Raw genomic sequence first — 15,547 nt, forward strand, 5'->3', positions numbered from 1 at the left:
GGGGGGGGGGGGGGGGGGGGTGTTATAGTTAATGATTCCTTTAGTGCTCTCACAGCACAAACTAAATGAACTAAATTAAGCTGGAAGAGGAAGGAATACAAGTTACTCACAATGTTATTTCTGTTCAATAAAATTATGTTACCATTATAACCTTCGTTTGACAGAATCCAGTTTCAGTGTTACATCGCCTATGGGTAAACCTGGCTTGGGTCAAGAGGGGAAAATACAAAAGGGGACAATAACAAAAACTGGACACCAATGAGAATAAAATGATCACAGTTTATTAAATAAAATGAAATCCTGTGTCCTGAAATGAGAAAACAAAAGGTCCAAACAGAGACAAACCAGAAGGGAATTGGAACCTTGGCCAAACATAAAATAAGTCAGGGAGACTGCTGACCCAAACATGTTGACCGTCTGAGTCCGCAGCTCCCTGCTAATGGCTGCTTAAACAAAATTTACCTAAAGGAAACAAACAAATAAAGCCCGCAAACTAAGACTACCAAGATCCAACCCCAAACTGAAATAATAAAACCCAGCAGTCTAAGACCACTGAGGGAGAAAAAGAACAAAACATACCATCACAACTAGAAGTAAAACCCAAATGCTACACAGCCTGCTGGTCCAGTTCCTGCCTCCTCCAACTTAAATGGCCAGCAGGTGCCAGTTAAGGCACATTGGCCACACCTCCCAGGTGAGCTTAAAGACTGGATGGACAAAGGTGCAGCAGCACAGCAGCAAGACGTAACAGCGGGGCTTTTTAGAAAATATGTAACCAGAATTGTTCAAGAGTATTTGGAAGATTAAAAAAATAGAGCAAAATGAAGGACAGTTGTCTTTGAAATACATTTTTTCGGTAATTGTAATTGTGCTTTGGCAATAAATGGCAAGTAGTGCCACATTTTCAAAGAACATGCCTTTTCAGAATTAAACCCAGAGCAGACTGAATTACACTTGCATCTCGTTCTACTCTAAACTCTTTTTTTACTATTATTATTTCTAACAATACATATGTATATCATTAAATTCCCACTCTGATCTATTTTCAAAGTCTTCCCTGTTGATAAATTATTATTATTGTCTTGTTTTTAGCCATAATTTAAAAAAACAGCATCGAGCCGCTTTTCTCCTTCAGAATCTACTGGAATTATCGTGTTAATGGTTGAAAAGTTACATTAAATTAAAGAACATAAACACTGGAGCTCAGGTGTTAAAAGGTTAAACAATAGCATCTGTAATGTGCCACAGAACCAAACGCAGCCACACCCGTCTGGTACCTCCTCCTGTTTTCAACATACACAGCTGTGAGATGGGATTCTATTCTAAAGTCAGTTTTTGCAGTTGAGCTGGTTGATCACTCTCCTCAGAGAACTGCCAACTGTGTTGGTTTGGGAATGTTGACTGAAAATCTGTCAAATCTGTAGCAAGTTTTCTTGGATTTTCTAAATGGAAATTAGTCTTTATTTTGGAGATGTTAATAGGGCTCGTTTCAAAAACATCAGCATAGTTCTCCAGAACATTAACTTGAATTTCTGCGATTGCACAGACTCTGAGCAGATCAGTCAAATGTGGAGCAAACATCTTCTGATCTGATCTCCAGGTGCAGGAGGCTTTTAACAAGAGTCCATTGCCACAGCTTACAATTGTAAGGCTTTGGCTGAACTTACATGCTGAGCTATGCTGCTCATTGCACAAATGCATGTTCTTTTCAATTGTGGCCCCTTTAAAAAAGAAAAATATTATCTAACAACCTGTTATTTTGGTAAAGAAAAAATAAAACATTTGCCAACATGAGGAACCTAAAAAAAAGAAGAAAGAAAAATAGGCTGTTGGCCATATATAATGTACTTTCTCCTCCTGTCCAGCATAATAACTCTCCACAGCCGGAGAGTCGTCAAAGTATTTCTCCAGATGACAGGACTCTGAGTTAAGCTAAAAGTCTGACATGTTCAGGCTGATGAGAAATGGAGGGTCCCACGCAGCGTTCATGTTCCTCACCCCCTCAGACACACAACCCTTCAGTTTGAAAAAATATGGACTGTCAAGCAGTCAATAATCCAGCAGGTTGTGGATGTATCCTCTTGTGTTTTCTGGAGCTCTCAGACAGTACTGCTGGCTGATTTTTTTTATATATATATATATATATAAAAGAACATTACTTTACAGAAGCCAGTTCCTGTGTATGTGTTCCAACTATCTCTGCTCATTACTCAGTTATCTTCCTGCTTCTGTCCCTCAGGGTTTTTATTATTATTATTATTGTATTTTTAGGCATTGCTCTAGGTCACTGCTGATCCAGGCTGTAAAGACCCACTCTCCTGAAGATGTTTTTGTGTGCGTGTGTTTTTAACACATTCTTGTTGCATCTTTCTCATGATGGACGACATTTATAAAGAAATTAAGACTAAAATTGTATTTCTCATTATTTCTTTATTCAAATTGTGTTTTATCGGATGCAAATGTAAAAAAGTTGGGAAAAAGCTTGTAGGTGTGACAGAAAACCTAAAGGGAAGCCAAAAGCTCTGTGTTTGCACCAGTAATATTAGGTGTAAATATTAGTGTAAACATAGGGATGATGGGATGTAAGGGCAGGCTTACTCTGCACCCACTGTCACAAATTCAGATAAACTATATTGTAGAAAAAGAAATCAGGTTTTTTTCATTCTTATTATTTTGGCTAAAAATAATTAAGACTACTTGGAACGCTTTTTTTACAATAGATCAGAAGATGATTAGAGTCTGACTTTATTATCAGAGATGTGATGCACATCTTAACAAAAACAGATGTTCATTCTATCATGTAAATCGCTCTACCAGCTCTCATACATGTTAAATGAAATAATGGTTGATTCTGCAGGTTAATCTTTTGTAAATTGGATTCTTTGGTTAGTAATTTGCGGATTGTTTTTTCTTCTAAAGGAACGCTGCTACACAAATCATAATCAGCCATAACCTGCTCAAACATACTTTACACCAGGGTTTTCAAACTCTATTTACCTTGGGGCACTGAAGGCAGAGTCTAGCTGAGGCTGGGCCGTATGGGGTTCCATTTGTGCCAAAAACCTGTTTTTGCATCCACTGTCTTTATCTTTGGTCCATTGTTTATGTCTACTCAACAAGTTTATTGAACATTGGTTCATGTCTATGTACTACTAAGCAATATCTTCTGCGTGTCCCCTGAAACGACGGGAGCTAACGATGCTAGCAACTGTTGCTAGGGACTTTTCTGACAAGAAGATCCAACGACAAAAGAAAATGTAAAGTTTTAAGTATAAAGCAAGCTGAAACATTATCAAAAAAGCATGGACGAGGGATGCAAAATATCATCTTGGGGGCCGCAAATGGCCCGCCAGCTATCAGTTTGAGACCCCTGCTTTAGATAAAATGATATGTGGGAGTTCAGAAGTTCATTCAGATGTTTTACAGCATCTATAAGGTTTCGTAAACCTTTCTCTTATGATCAAAAGTGTGCTTGTGTCTCTATGTTTGGAGAAGTGGGATGAGACGAGGCGAGGAAGAACTTACTGAAGTGTTAGAGTAGTGGACCAAAAAAAAAAAAAAAGCACAGACTCGTCTGGAAAAATAGACGCAGATCTGTCATTGAACCAGCACTCGCTACTTGTGAGAAGATGTTTGATGTTTGTGCAGGATACCCACCTGAGCAGGCTGTGCACGAGGCGTTAGCAACTGTGAGGGAGTACCTTGATGCACATCATGACAAGGTGAGTGTACGCGCCGCTGTGTGTGTGTGTTTTTGTCTGCACGACGGGCAATTTTTTCCCCTTCAGTTTCCTCCAGGTATTCTACCTTTCACAGCTGTTGTTTTTGTTTTTTGACGAACGCAGGAAGACACTGTGATGAGAAAACACACAATGACACTCACACGTGCATTTGAACGTGCACACACACACACACGAGTTCTGGCTCTCGTGCTCATGGCCAAGTCTACGCTTTAATTGGCTCCTTGCGGGATTAAACTCGCAAGCGCAAACACACACACGTGTGTGCACACTGTTTCGTCCCTTGAGTAAACAGGAGCAGAGAAGAGACAAAATGATGGAATAGATGACTGCGAGGGAGGGATGGAAGGAGAGAAGAGGGTGATTGGGAAGGAGCGGAAACTTTCCAGTCAGTTGTTTGCATGCTCTGAACCGTCTTCCATGATTCCTCGGTTGCTCTACGGCTCTGCTCCCTTGTAGGGAGTTGTCAATGCTGTTATTATTAGCGCTGGCATCTCCAGGGGCTTTTTAGCAATACCAGTCAACTGATGCCGTCAGCCACTGCAAGCACAACAAGTGAATGTTAAACATTACACGCCCCGCCACAGAGGACAAAAAGCCCTGAGTGTTTGAATATAAAATCAGAAAGCCATGTGACTTATTTTAGTCTCCCCCATTGTGTGTGCTTAGAGTGCAAAGAAAGGTATTGTAAATAATTGAGATTGTGAGTCTATTTGCATGCAATTAAATCAGGGGTGCTCACCAGAGGAATGCTTGTTTTCCTCTCCAGCTGAACCCCCCTCCCTCTCCGCTAAGGATGTTTTACAGTTTGTTTCGTTGGCCTTGCAGTGCTGTAATGCAGATGATGAATTTGAAAATTACAGACACAGCAAGACAACAAAATGTACTCAGGACACCAGGAGGTTTGCCAACACGCAGCATCAAGTGCAGTAAAACAAAAATGAGTCATTTCTTTAGGAAACGACAGATAAATGAGCACAGGAAAACAACTTCCAAGAAGCAGCTACAGGGGGTTTATGGCCGATTTTATTTCATAAATATTGCATATTTTCTAGCTGCTTTGAGACTTATTGTTAGTGTAGTGTTCATAACGAACCAGGGGATTTTTCTATATTATTTACCGCTGGAAAAATAAGATAAATAAGCATTTAACAGTTTCTTTTTTTAATTAAAGTCCTACACCAATGGAAAAAAAATGTTTTTGGTGTTTTGATGGAGAACATATTATGATTCAAATCATTGTGAATCAGGAGCAGGCAAGAAAATATCGTTTGAAAAAGGATGCAGCTGTGATGTAGAAGCTACAACCAACGGGCCACAAGCTCCCTGCTCTGCTCCATTCCTATTGCGTCCGCTTGCAGACAAATAGATCCATGAACATTTTAGTTTTCCTCGTCTGAGCTGGAATCTGGCTCAAACCTACATCGATAAGTGTACGGGTGGACAGCACCTAAATTTGCTCATTTTTGTTGCACCAGTATTGTTAGGTTGTGCATATGAGGGCCTGTAAGCTAGAGATTGATGATGGGAAGTGGAGGGAGGTTTACTCCTTCCAAACGGTCCTGCCCACAACTCACAGTTGAGTGTCTAATTAACTCCTGCCGCTCTACAGAAATTATGTCCTAGGAAACAACACAAATTTTGTTTTTTGCTGGAAATGACATTCAGAATAAAAAAAAAGTATTAAAAATACTTTTTCAATAGATCAAAGATGATCGGAGTAGGATTTTACATACCAGCACTGGAGCCTGAGGCTGATTTAGGAAAAAAAAAGTAAAAATAGTTTTGCAGCATGTGTCCCTCAGGATTACCATGTTTGTCTGCAGTAAAGGAAATGAGAAAGAGGAAAAAGCACCAAGTGGTAGAAACTGGTTGAAAAATTTTAGATCTGATTGAAATGAGAGTAAAGCAGTGATCGGGTTATTGTGCCTAAAAGTTATAACAAAGTTTATATATCTTCTTGAGAAAAAAAACAACAAGATCTTAAGCAAATGGAGAATAAAGGAGGGAGTAATAGCAGCGAGAATGACAACTTTATGTTGTTGAAGAACATTAAAAGTGGGGTCATCTGGACTGTCGTAGAAACTTAAGTTGCTTCTTGAACACGGGGTGTGAATGTAGCTTTATGTATTTCAGTATGTAGTGTATGTGTCATCCATCATAGCTTGTGTAGACGGGTCTTGGTAGCCTTGGAGCCCACAACTTATTCATGTGTCCCTGGTTGTCTCCAGTGCTAATTTCTAAGTAATGATGCATTGAGTTAAATTTTTAAATCCAAGCGCTGCACTTCTCTCAATAATGGCATCCATTACTGCCCTTCCAGTCCAGAATGTCTTTATATGTTGTTCCACGTGTGAATGAGCTGCTGACAAAAACATACACTCTCCTAATGCACCTCTTCATTTCTACTTCCATACCTGCTCTTCTCTGTGCTTAATGCTCCACTACTCACTGCTTACATAAGGATTTCTTAGCCCAATCAGGTTTGAATAATCTCGAGCTGCAGAAGTGCTCTGGAGAGAAGCGAAATAGAAAATGTTGGGTGCAAGTTGTCAAAACTTTGAGAGGGTTCTCTAGCAGGAGCAACCATTACAGTGACAACTGGTTGACTATATTTCATCAGGCAAGGAGAATCAAATCTTTTTTAAAACCCCTATAACAGTTAGATTAAACAAAAACACTTTATGAGAAGGGGATATATACAAGCTGTGCTCCCAATTAAGACAGTGAGTCCTAAGAGAGCCATTAGATTCACTTGATGTTATCAGTAACCACCTCATCTCCAGGCTCTCATTCCAAATTGACTGTTTCCTGCTGCCAATGGAGGCACCTTAGCATGGATGTTAGACTTTCAAACCTTAGCCTGGAGGATGTGGTTTCTCTGCCACACATTTCCATATCTTCCATTTTAGCCTCCATGCAAATCCTTGTGAGTGGGGGTAATTGTGTAGCCAGTTTGGACTGCAAAGTATGGTCTGCAGGCAAGCAGGCTTCGCAGAATTATGCCTGTGAAAGAGATGAGACTTAAACTCCAGCACCAGGTAGAGATGTGAGAACAGCTCAGCTGTAAATTGTGATGTCTTACTCATCCTTTGTGGGAACATTAGGGTGGTAATGTTTGTCAGAGGTCACCGTAGAGTGGCTTTAATGGTGAGGCTAAATCTGGAGTGTTCTGAACTTTGTGTCCAGACTGTAAAAGGGAGGTGGATGGAGGATGTGGTGGAGTGATGCGTTAGTTTATAAAGCTTCCAGATTTAATCATTAGCTTCTCTGTGTGGAACACCTCTTTTTCCAAAATTCCAATTCAGCTCATGTTTCACATGAAGGACTGCAACAACATGCAGATCTTGCTCTAAACTCAAACATACTTTGTACTTAGCAATATGAGGTGAAAAAGTACAAATTCTATTAAGTCCACATGCAAACACCCACTGATGTAAATGGCACGGATAAGGCTCCTCTCTCTGGCTGTATCTGTCCCACACATACACACTTAGTCTGGTGCTGTGTCGGCAGCGTACTGTGCACTAAGCTCTGTCGTGGCATGATCATAATGGGGAGCTAATGGTGGAATAATGGACTGAAGCATTAGCTGCATTTTGCTGATATTGCCCGCCCAGTGTCACACACTGCGTTCCCTCCTGCAACTGATGAATTCACAATTACTGCATATGCTTCTAATAAAGGTCATTGTGTGTGTGTGTTTCAGCTGGACAGAGTCATCTTCTGTGTGTTCTTGCCAGCGGATAAGAAGCTCTATCTGCAGAACCTCCCGCTCTACTTCCCTGCTGGTGAGGACTTGTCCTCATGCACTCACAGTCACCTACAAACAGCTCAGTCATGTTTAGTCATGGGAACAAAGACATGCACATGTGACAAAAAATGGCTTGGAGCTTATTTGTGCTTGCATCATGACAGAATTACACAGGACTGTATGAATACTTTTTTTTTTTTTTACATTAAATGAAAATAAGTTTTAGTCTGCACACGCTCACACTTCAGGGTTATAAACTGCATGTTTTTCCCCCCAAAAAACTTTCTAATATTGTACAAAAAAATCAACAGATCAACTTTTAAAGTTAGTTAATTTTCTTCACTTTTCTTAAATCAGTTACAATTTGAAAATAAGCAATGATTGATATGCTGCTTTTTTCCGTTTAAAATTAGATAAACTTTTCAATATTGGAACTGAAAATTTTGACCTTTGTTCACTGAAAAAACACATTTCTGAGTCGAGCAACAGGCTGTATTTAACTTTCATGTTCGACTCAGGCAAACTGTTGTTTTTTCAAGATGTTTCCATGGTTTAACACATGTTATCTCTTTCAGGAATAGAAGACATTGGCATGTGCAGGATTAAACTATTTCCATTGCTTTTATTATGTTTGCTCAGTTTAAATCAGTCTTTGAATTTGAGCTAATATGTTATAGGTGTGTTTTTCTTATTATGTAAATGCAGAAAGGGGGATATTCATCATAAAATGAGGCTATAGAAACCAAACATAGGAGTAACTGTTAAATTATGTAACACCATCCTCGTCAACGTGTGGTCACTTCCAAAGAAAAGTCGATTTAAACGCACATAAAAGTGCATTTCAGGTTTCCATCTTGAAAACGCTCTACGTTTCTATGATCTATTTGAGCTCTACGTAAATGTATGAACTCATGTTGAAAGTTCAACCAGGTTGATCTTTGACCAATCAGGGTCTCAGATTTGGCAGTGATGTAGCTGCTGTCCACTGTAACTCACAAAACTGCTTGAAATTGATCATGGAGGAGAAATTAATGTGACCGGCCTGAACTTTTAACACCAAGTCTTTCATTTATCAAAATAGAACTGTGAAAGAAAAAGTCTGGAGAAAGATTCACAAGATTTGTACCGATTTGACACCAGAACACGTCACATAATCAGTGTGAACTAGCTTTAGCTATAAACTTGTCCTCACTTTCAGAGCATTTTCTATTTGGAAAAATTCAATCTGGAACATTATTCTCTTATTAATACTATTTAGAATTTATCTGTGAAGGCATTAAAGTCTTTCTATATGTATGTCCTAAGCTTTTACATTAGTTTCTTCCACATTCTAATCTTTTACTTCAATTAAATTCTAATTGTATCCATCAAAAATGAGTTACGATAAACATGGAGAGCAGACCAGAAAAACTACACAGTCAGACTAGTAACCTAGGCAACATAAACATCTGCATACTGAATGTGTTCAAATGAGGCGTTTATGTTTCCATCACAGTTTTATCTGCATATCAGACACTTTACATTCCGTTCTGAATTAAAGGATTAGATTTTCCTCAAAGATATATATATTTATTTCTTGGTCTCTTTATTCTGACCAATCACAGCAGCTGTTCTCTTGACGTGGATGAACTGCCACAATCAGTGGTGAAAATGCTTCAAAAGTTTAAAAACTTCTAACAGTTTTCCTTGTGTGACTAAAGGAACACTGATCTGTTTGATTGAGCAAAATGTATTCCTAAATTTTATTTGATTTTATGCGAGCGCCCTCTGTGATGTAATGACTTTGCCCTATTTGTTTTGATTATGCATTTGATTTATAGAGTTTTATTTCCAAGCCAGGGGCTCCTAAGCATGATCAGTCATTCACTCAATTATTGAAATTAAACATTGGTATTACAACAGCAGCCTTAACCAGTGGTGTCCTGCTTTTACCTGCAGCTATAAATCTGAGTCACCTTCACAGCAGCGTGAAAGCTCATTCAAGGATGCTTGATTGAAGCAAAAATCATTACTAGAAATAATTCTTTTTTTTTTTTTAACCGAAGCATTTGCTTCTAAAGAAATAAAAAAGGCAGATTCTGGAAGCCTCATTCATCAGTTATCAGGCTGAACTGAACAACTCTGGAATAAAATATGAAGCTACAGTGGAAATTTGAAAGTCAAATCAAAAACTAAATCTCTCAAAGCTTTGATAAACCAGCTGACCAGTTTTGTCTAAATATTTTTTTTTCAACTGATGATCAGTTAGAAAATAATTTCAGCAGAGGATTAACAAAAAGTTTATTTTACACATCTAGTTATGTGCACATCTAGTTTTCATTATGATTTTTTACAGCATCACGTGTCAAATATAATGCGTAGTTCTACCATTTGAGCTACAAATGAAAACTTTTTACAACAAATGTGTTGTTTATAACCAAACTAGTTGGTTATGAACAGGTTAAATTCTTTTGTTTCATGACTGCCCTAATGACTGAAAAGCTGTGGTTTTAGTCTGAGATACACACACTTTGTTAAAAAAAATAAATAAATTAAAACCTCACTGTAAGAAATGTATTACAGATAGAAATTTAACAACTAAAGTGGTTATTTTGTTTTAATTCAGGATGAAGCAACTATATTATTTTATTTTGATCAACCAGCCAAACCATACAGAGCTGCAATGCTAATTTATTGCCCCCAAAAAATGTCAACGATTATCTGTGTAAAACGTGCAAAAAAATTACACTTTTGTCTTTATAGAAATAAGATTATTTGTTTCTGACCCATTTTTTGAACTGTAGCCATTGTGCTTTGATTTGACTCTAACAAAAAGCCAAAAGAAGTATTGGAAGATGTAGTTAAATATAGAATAACCTTTTTTTTCCTCCCTCTGTAACAGTCGGCACTGTGCAGCTCGCGGCAGCAGAGAGTGCAATAAAGTGAAAAAAGTAATAAAGTGAGATGAAAACATCGCAGCAGCTCCTTTCTGTTGAGCCTTGAGGAAAACTCAGTTGTGTAAATCCATTTTCTTTTCAGAGTGTGGCTGCAGAGAAAGTCTGTCATCAATCACAGTCTCCTTCAGTGATGTCAAACTTGTTTTGAATGTGAAACGAAATTTTGAAAAATTTGGTCTCACAAAAGCACAGAGGAAGTTTGGTTTTTGCAGCAAAAAAAGTCCAATCAAACAAATACAAACATTCGGTTTTATTAATAGCAAAGGCTAGATTTACTAAAACATTTGCTTATTTTACAATGCATTTGTAGTTATTCAAAACTATTTTGACTCCTTTTATTCTACATTGTTTTTTTTATCCATGTAACAAATTCAGAGTAACTAAACTAAATGAGCAAAATAATTTCAAACATAAAAACTTTATTTTTCTTTCACTTTACACTTGTAAACAAGGTAATTAACAATTTTCACCTTAACTTCATATTTGTTGTATGAACAGAGTGTAGAAAAAGCTACAAAATTAGAACAGCATGCACTTTGATCTAAATGAGCAACAAGGCAGTGTTTATATCAGAATAAAAGACTCAAATGAAAGTGCCAAATATTGAATGTAGCCGTTATTTATAGATGTACATAGTGTTCGTTTGCCTGACTCCGTTTTTATTTATAACAATGCAATAAACAGACAAAAAAAGACTGAAACAGTTCCATCCTTTAGAGAGAAAGTATGCCGTTTCCTGTTGTAGGGCGTGATGTGCGGTCATGTACATAACACAACAGGAAGTGCTGTAAACACCAGATCAGACCTTTAATGCACATTAGATTCTAATGTTTGGTGTGTGTGTGGTTTGCACAGAACATTTAAACCTTTATTGGAAGGACATTTTTTTTCCCAACATCTCAACCCTGATTCCTCCAGTTTTAAAAAAGTTTGCCCAAAGTGTCAACCGCTAAAAGTTCATTCTCTGGTTAACATCATTTTTTTAACCAACATCTGCTTTAAAAAACAGTATGCAACAAATTTTTAGCATTAAGGAAAAAAAGAAAGGGTAGTGATGGCGTGCAGGTCCATTAGCACATTCTTATTTGTGGTATTGGCTCTGTGACCACAAATAGAACCGAACTAGTGTGAGTGTAAACGCTCTCCAACAGATCAGGAAAAGCGTCCGGTAACTGCAGAGCAGCGACTTCTGCTGCTGCAGCGATAAACCAGAGACTTTGCAACAAGCTCAACGATTTTCAACTCATTCGTTTTGTGGATGGTGAATGGCACAAATGAAAACTGGTGCATGCGGGTAAACAATTAGCAAAAGTTAAATTAAAAAGGCAAGAAATTAGTTTGATAATACAAAATGCACACTGTGTGAAATTGGCTGCTTTGTTTTGAATTGAACTCTATCTTGCTTTATATTCAATTACTTTTCACTGCATCAGGTATGAGGAACTGACTGCAGCTGTAAACGCAGTGGAGGCGCACAAACGCCGTCCCTCTCATGTCATGTTTGAACAGTGTTTGGTAAAAAAGTGAAAGTTATGACACCACACTACCACATTCAGAGCCTTCAGACTATTTGATTCTACCAGAACGGCTGATTGCAGAAAATCCCTACTTTCTGTTTATAAATCTTATCGTTTTTTATTGTTTTATACTGAGACAAGCTTCCATCCGACACCATAAGCCGCCAAACTACAACTCAGAGTGGAATCTTAAGCCATGTGTGGTGCTTCCCCTCAAACAGGCCTGCTGGATGTGCAGCAGATTTCGAGGCAGCAGCGAGCGAACAGCACTGGTGTTTGGCTGCTAGATGGACCGGAACCGACTGTCAGTGTGACTGAGCCGCTGCAGGCCTTCCTCCAAGTCCTCACCATAAAGCTAGAGCATCTCCAACACCTGGCTCGGCTCACACTGCCTGTCTGTCTGATGTGTGCGCGCGTGCACCGGGTCGGACTGAGAGCGACTAATCCTCGCTCGGAAGCAAACAGGCGCTTCAGATGCCAAAATGCTATTGACTGCTGCGTGACCGAGGTCCACTTGTTTTACCTGCTTCAATTTTTGTCTCCCACAGAGGCCACTGTCAAGAGTAAACTCTGAGAGGATGGATTTGGTTGCTGTGGATACGCATCACTGCATCCTCATTCCTCCTCCTCATCTTCACAACTGATGCAGATCTTCTTCAGGGGGAAGATGTCTTTGTTCTCTCACAAATTCTATTAAGTGTTTCTAGTTTTCTAGTAATGATTGACTTTGTGACGAAGATGTTAAATGATGAACAGTTTTTTGTTTTAAATAACTGGCATTATTGTGATCAATATTAGATTAGGTTTACAATTCCCCATGAAAAATGCACCCTCTGTTTCAGCATTTGAGTGTTTGGATTCAAGTGTGCAAGAAAATATGACAAAGACTTATTAAAAAACAAATCTCACTGGCATCTTGTCTGAAACGACTATTTCCTTGGATGTGATATGAGTGAATGAGCTGAGAGGACACTCGGGAAAACTTTACAGAGATGTTTGTTTTCTCATTCTCTCTGTTTGTGCAGAAAAGAGGAAAACAATTCCATTCTAGCAGTAAGAACGGAGGCCCACCCAACCCCTTAAGTAGGGGGGGGGGATCCCATTTTTTTCCCTAAAACAATTTAAAATAAAAACAGAAGCAAAAATACTTTTTCCAAACAATTATAGAGTTTTAATCAAAGTACAAAAATAGATATTTTTAACTAGCAAAACTGTTATATCATAATTCAAGATATAAGGAAAAAATATTTTTGTGTGTTTTGAATTTGTTGTTTATATGAGTTAAAATACTTACAATAAACACTTGTATATCTGAAAAAGCAAAAAGAATATTACAAACTAACTCCATCCCTGGAACTCAGGAACTTGTTGCCCTGACAGTTGTCATGATATTTTGTCGATCTTTTTAACAAAACAGTTTGTAGCCTTTTTATTTATTCAGGTAGGCTATAAAACCCCTTTGCATCTGTTCATTTATCGTGCTACCAGGTTGCGATTTCTACTTTTAATTGAAAATGTTCCAAACATAACGAAAGCATTTTGACATTGGAGGGGAAAAAAGTCCCTGAAATCTATCTGCATGCTTTAAACTGTGACAGCTGAAGACAATAGATTTTATTAGGGATTTTATAAAAACAAAACAATAAAAAATAAAGTATGGAGACAGAGGGAAGCAATTTATAGAGAAATAAGCCACACTAGCAATCAGTCGTAAAGGGAAGACTAGGATTTTTGTTGTTGTTGTCAGTGAAAAAGTCTCAGCATCGTTAGGAGGACAGATGTTGAGAAACACAGAGATACATCTCGCTTACAATAAACAAAAACAAGGATCTGAATTGAAACATGACGATAATGAACCATGTCTGGTAGCAACATGAATGTCAGACGATGAACCGAAACCATGGAGCTGGAAGCACCAGAGGATAATCGAAGCAGCTGTGCCGATTGCAAAACACAAATCAGGTGTGGTAAGCAGGTGACCGAACACAAAACAGGAAAAACTTCAGTGACCAGGAGGAGCTAAACAAATCAAAAACTAAAATCTAACCATCCATCCATCCCCATCAGTTGTCTGGTACTCATCACACAGACATGCACACAAAAGCGAATAAATGGAAAACTTAAAATAAATGAACACTAAATTAATGCTTGAAATACTTTCTAAAATATATATATTAAAAAAACTAAAAAAATACCATTATAAAATCTTATAATTAATCTTATAACATTATAAACTCATATTGGGGATAGGATAGAAGATCTATGAACCTCTCAGTTCTGCATCGCTGTAAGATCACAATGGCAAGTTAAAAAGAAAAACAAATAATACAACAACAAAATCCAACAGAATTCCAGAAACCAAACCATAATAAAAAAAAAGAAATGTTTAGTGAAAACAAAAGTAATTTCTAGAAATCAAAATTAAATGTTAACCCTTAGGCATGTATAGGTTAAAAGTGGGGCCATCTGGACCCATAAGGCAACACACTAAACTTTTATTTTTCAAGGATTTTTTATTTTCACAAACAATGAGAAACCAGAAAAATTAGATATTAAGGGACATCACTGATTGGATGATGATTGTTGATGTGTCTTCAATATCTCTATACTAATAAAACCTTTATGATTTGTACGGAGCATGTCCAGTATCACTTTATATCAAGTAACTTTTGGTTAAAATGATAAATAAATGTCATCATCCCATCAGGGATGTCCCATAGTCCCTCCCTTTTTTTTTCATTTTAATTTCTGTATTGTAGTTTGGCCTTTTAATTGCCGTTGTGGTATTTTATACAAGTAGTGATTTGTTGGTGTGCATGGCCACTGCAATAAATACCACTAATACCCAAGCACTGACATTTTTAAATTATTATAGTGCAACCTTCAGGTACAAAAATGACTGACAAACTCCAGTTTTGGTTGAAAGCTGGCACCACCTGTTCATTTCCACAAACAATCAATCATTCATCTTTTCTGCGCGTCTCCTCTTTGCCTGTCAGGGAACTCTTTTATGCGGGCGCCATTCTGTTCCTCCCTGCAGCACATTTGCATGGCTTTTTAATTGTTGCAGGACGCAGCCGTCACATGTCAGCTCGACGCAGGTGGTGATTTGTGTGAAGTGAAATGAGCGTTTAGCAAGCCACCATCCCGCCCAGTGACTTTCGTCTGCCAACAACCATCTTTATTGATTCCAAACAATCTGTCACAGTGGCACAGACGCGCAGAGGGAGGTGGAGGAGAAGAGGCTCTGATGAAAAGAAGGGTTTTAAGGGGGGAAGAAATTAACTGCAAGGAATATAAACAGGAAATTGGTTGAAGCCTGTGCATTTTTTTTCCATTACAAAAGCATCATCAGTCACAAAAAGAGGTTATCTTTTTGCTCTCCTGAGCATATTTTTCATCCCCTTCCTGTCTGGGACCCCCGCGTCTCCTTCCTTCTCCTCATCTCTGTCAGCTCTACAGGATGATGGAAAAAACAAACAGATGGAAGAGTGAGGGATGAAAAGTCACAGAGAGGAAGGATGTAAGAGTTCAAACTGAGAGCGGGGGGTCGAGAGGATGCTGCGCCAGGCGGTCGCTGAGGTGGAAGGATGGAGGGAA

General features: G+C 38.3%; 1 protein-coding gene across 1 annotated transcript in view; it reads left to right on the plus strand.

Moving 5' to 3' along the window:
- The window catches only part of macrod1 (mono-ADP ribosylhydrolase 1), a 148,427-nt gene extending 135,566 nt beyond the window's left edge, over positions 1 to 12,861 (plus strand). The window contains exons 8-10 of the mRNA XM_024283787.2: positions 3,649 to 3,722; positions 7,450 to 7,531; positions 12,496 to 12,861. Coding sequence (XP_024139555.1) covers positions 3,649 to 3,722; positions 7,450 to 7,531; positions 12,496 to 12,521 — 182 coding nt within the window. The 3' untranslated portion in view covers positions 12,522 to 12,861. The remainder of the gene's footprint in view (positions 1 to 3,648; positions 3,723 to 7,449; positions 7,532 to 12,495) is intronic.
- Positions 12,862 to 15,547: the final 2,686 nt, after the last annotated feature.

The sequence above is a fragment of the Oryzias melastigma genome, linkage group LG10 (genome assembly GCF_002922805.2).
Source record: "Oryzias melastigma strain HK-1 linkage group LG10, ASM292280v2, whole genome shotgun sequence".
NCBI classification, from domain to species: domain Eukaryota; kingdom Metazoa; phylum Chordata; class Actinopteri; order Beloniformes; family Adrianichthyidae; genus Oryzias; species Oryzias melastigma.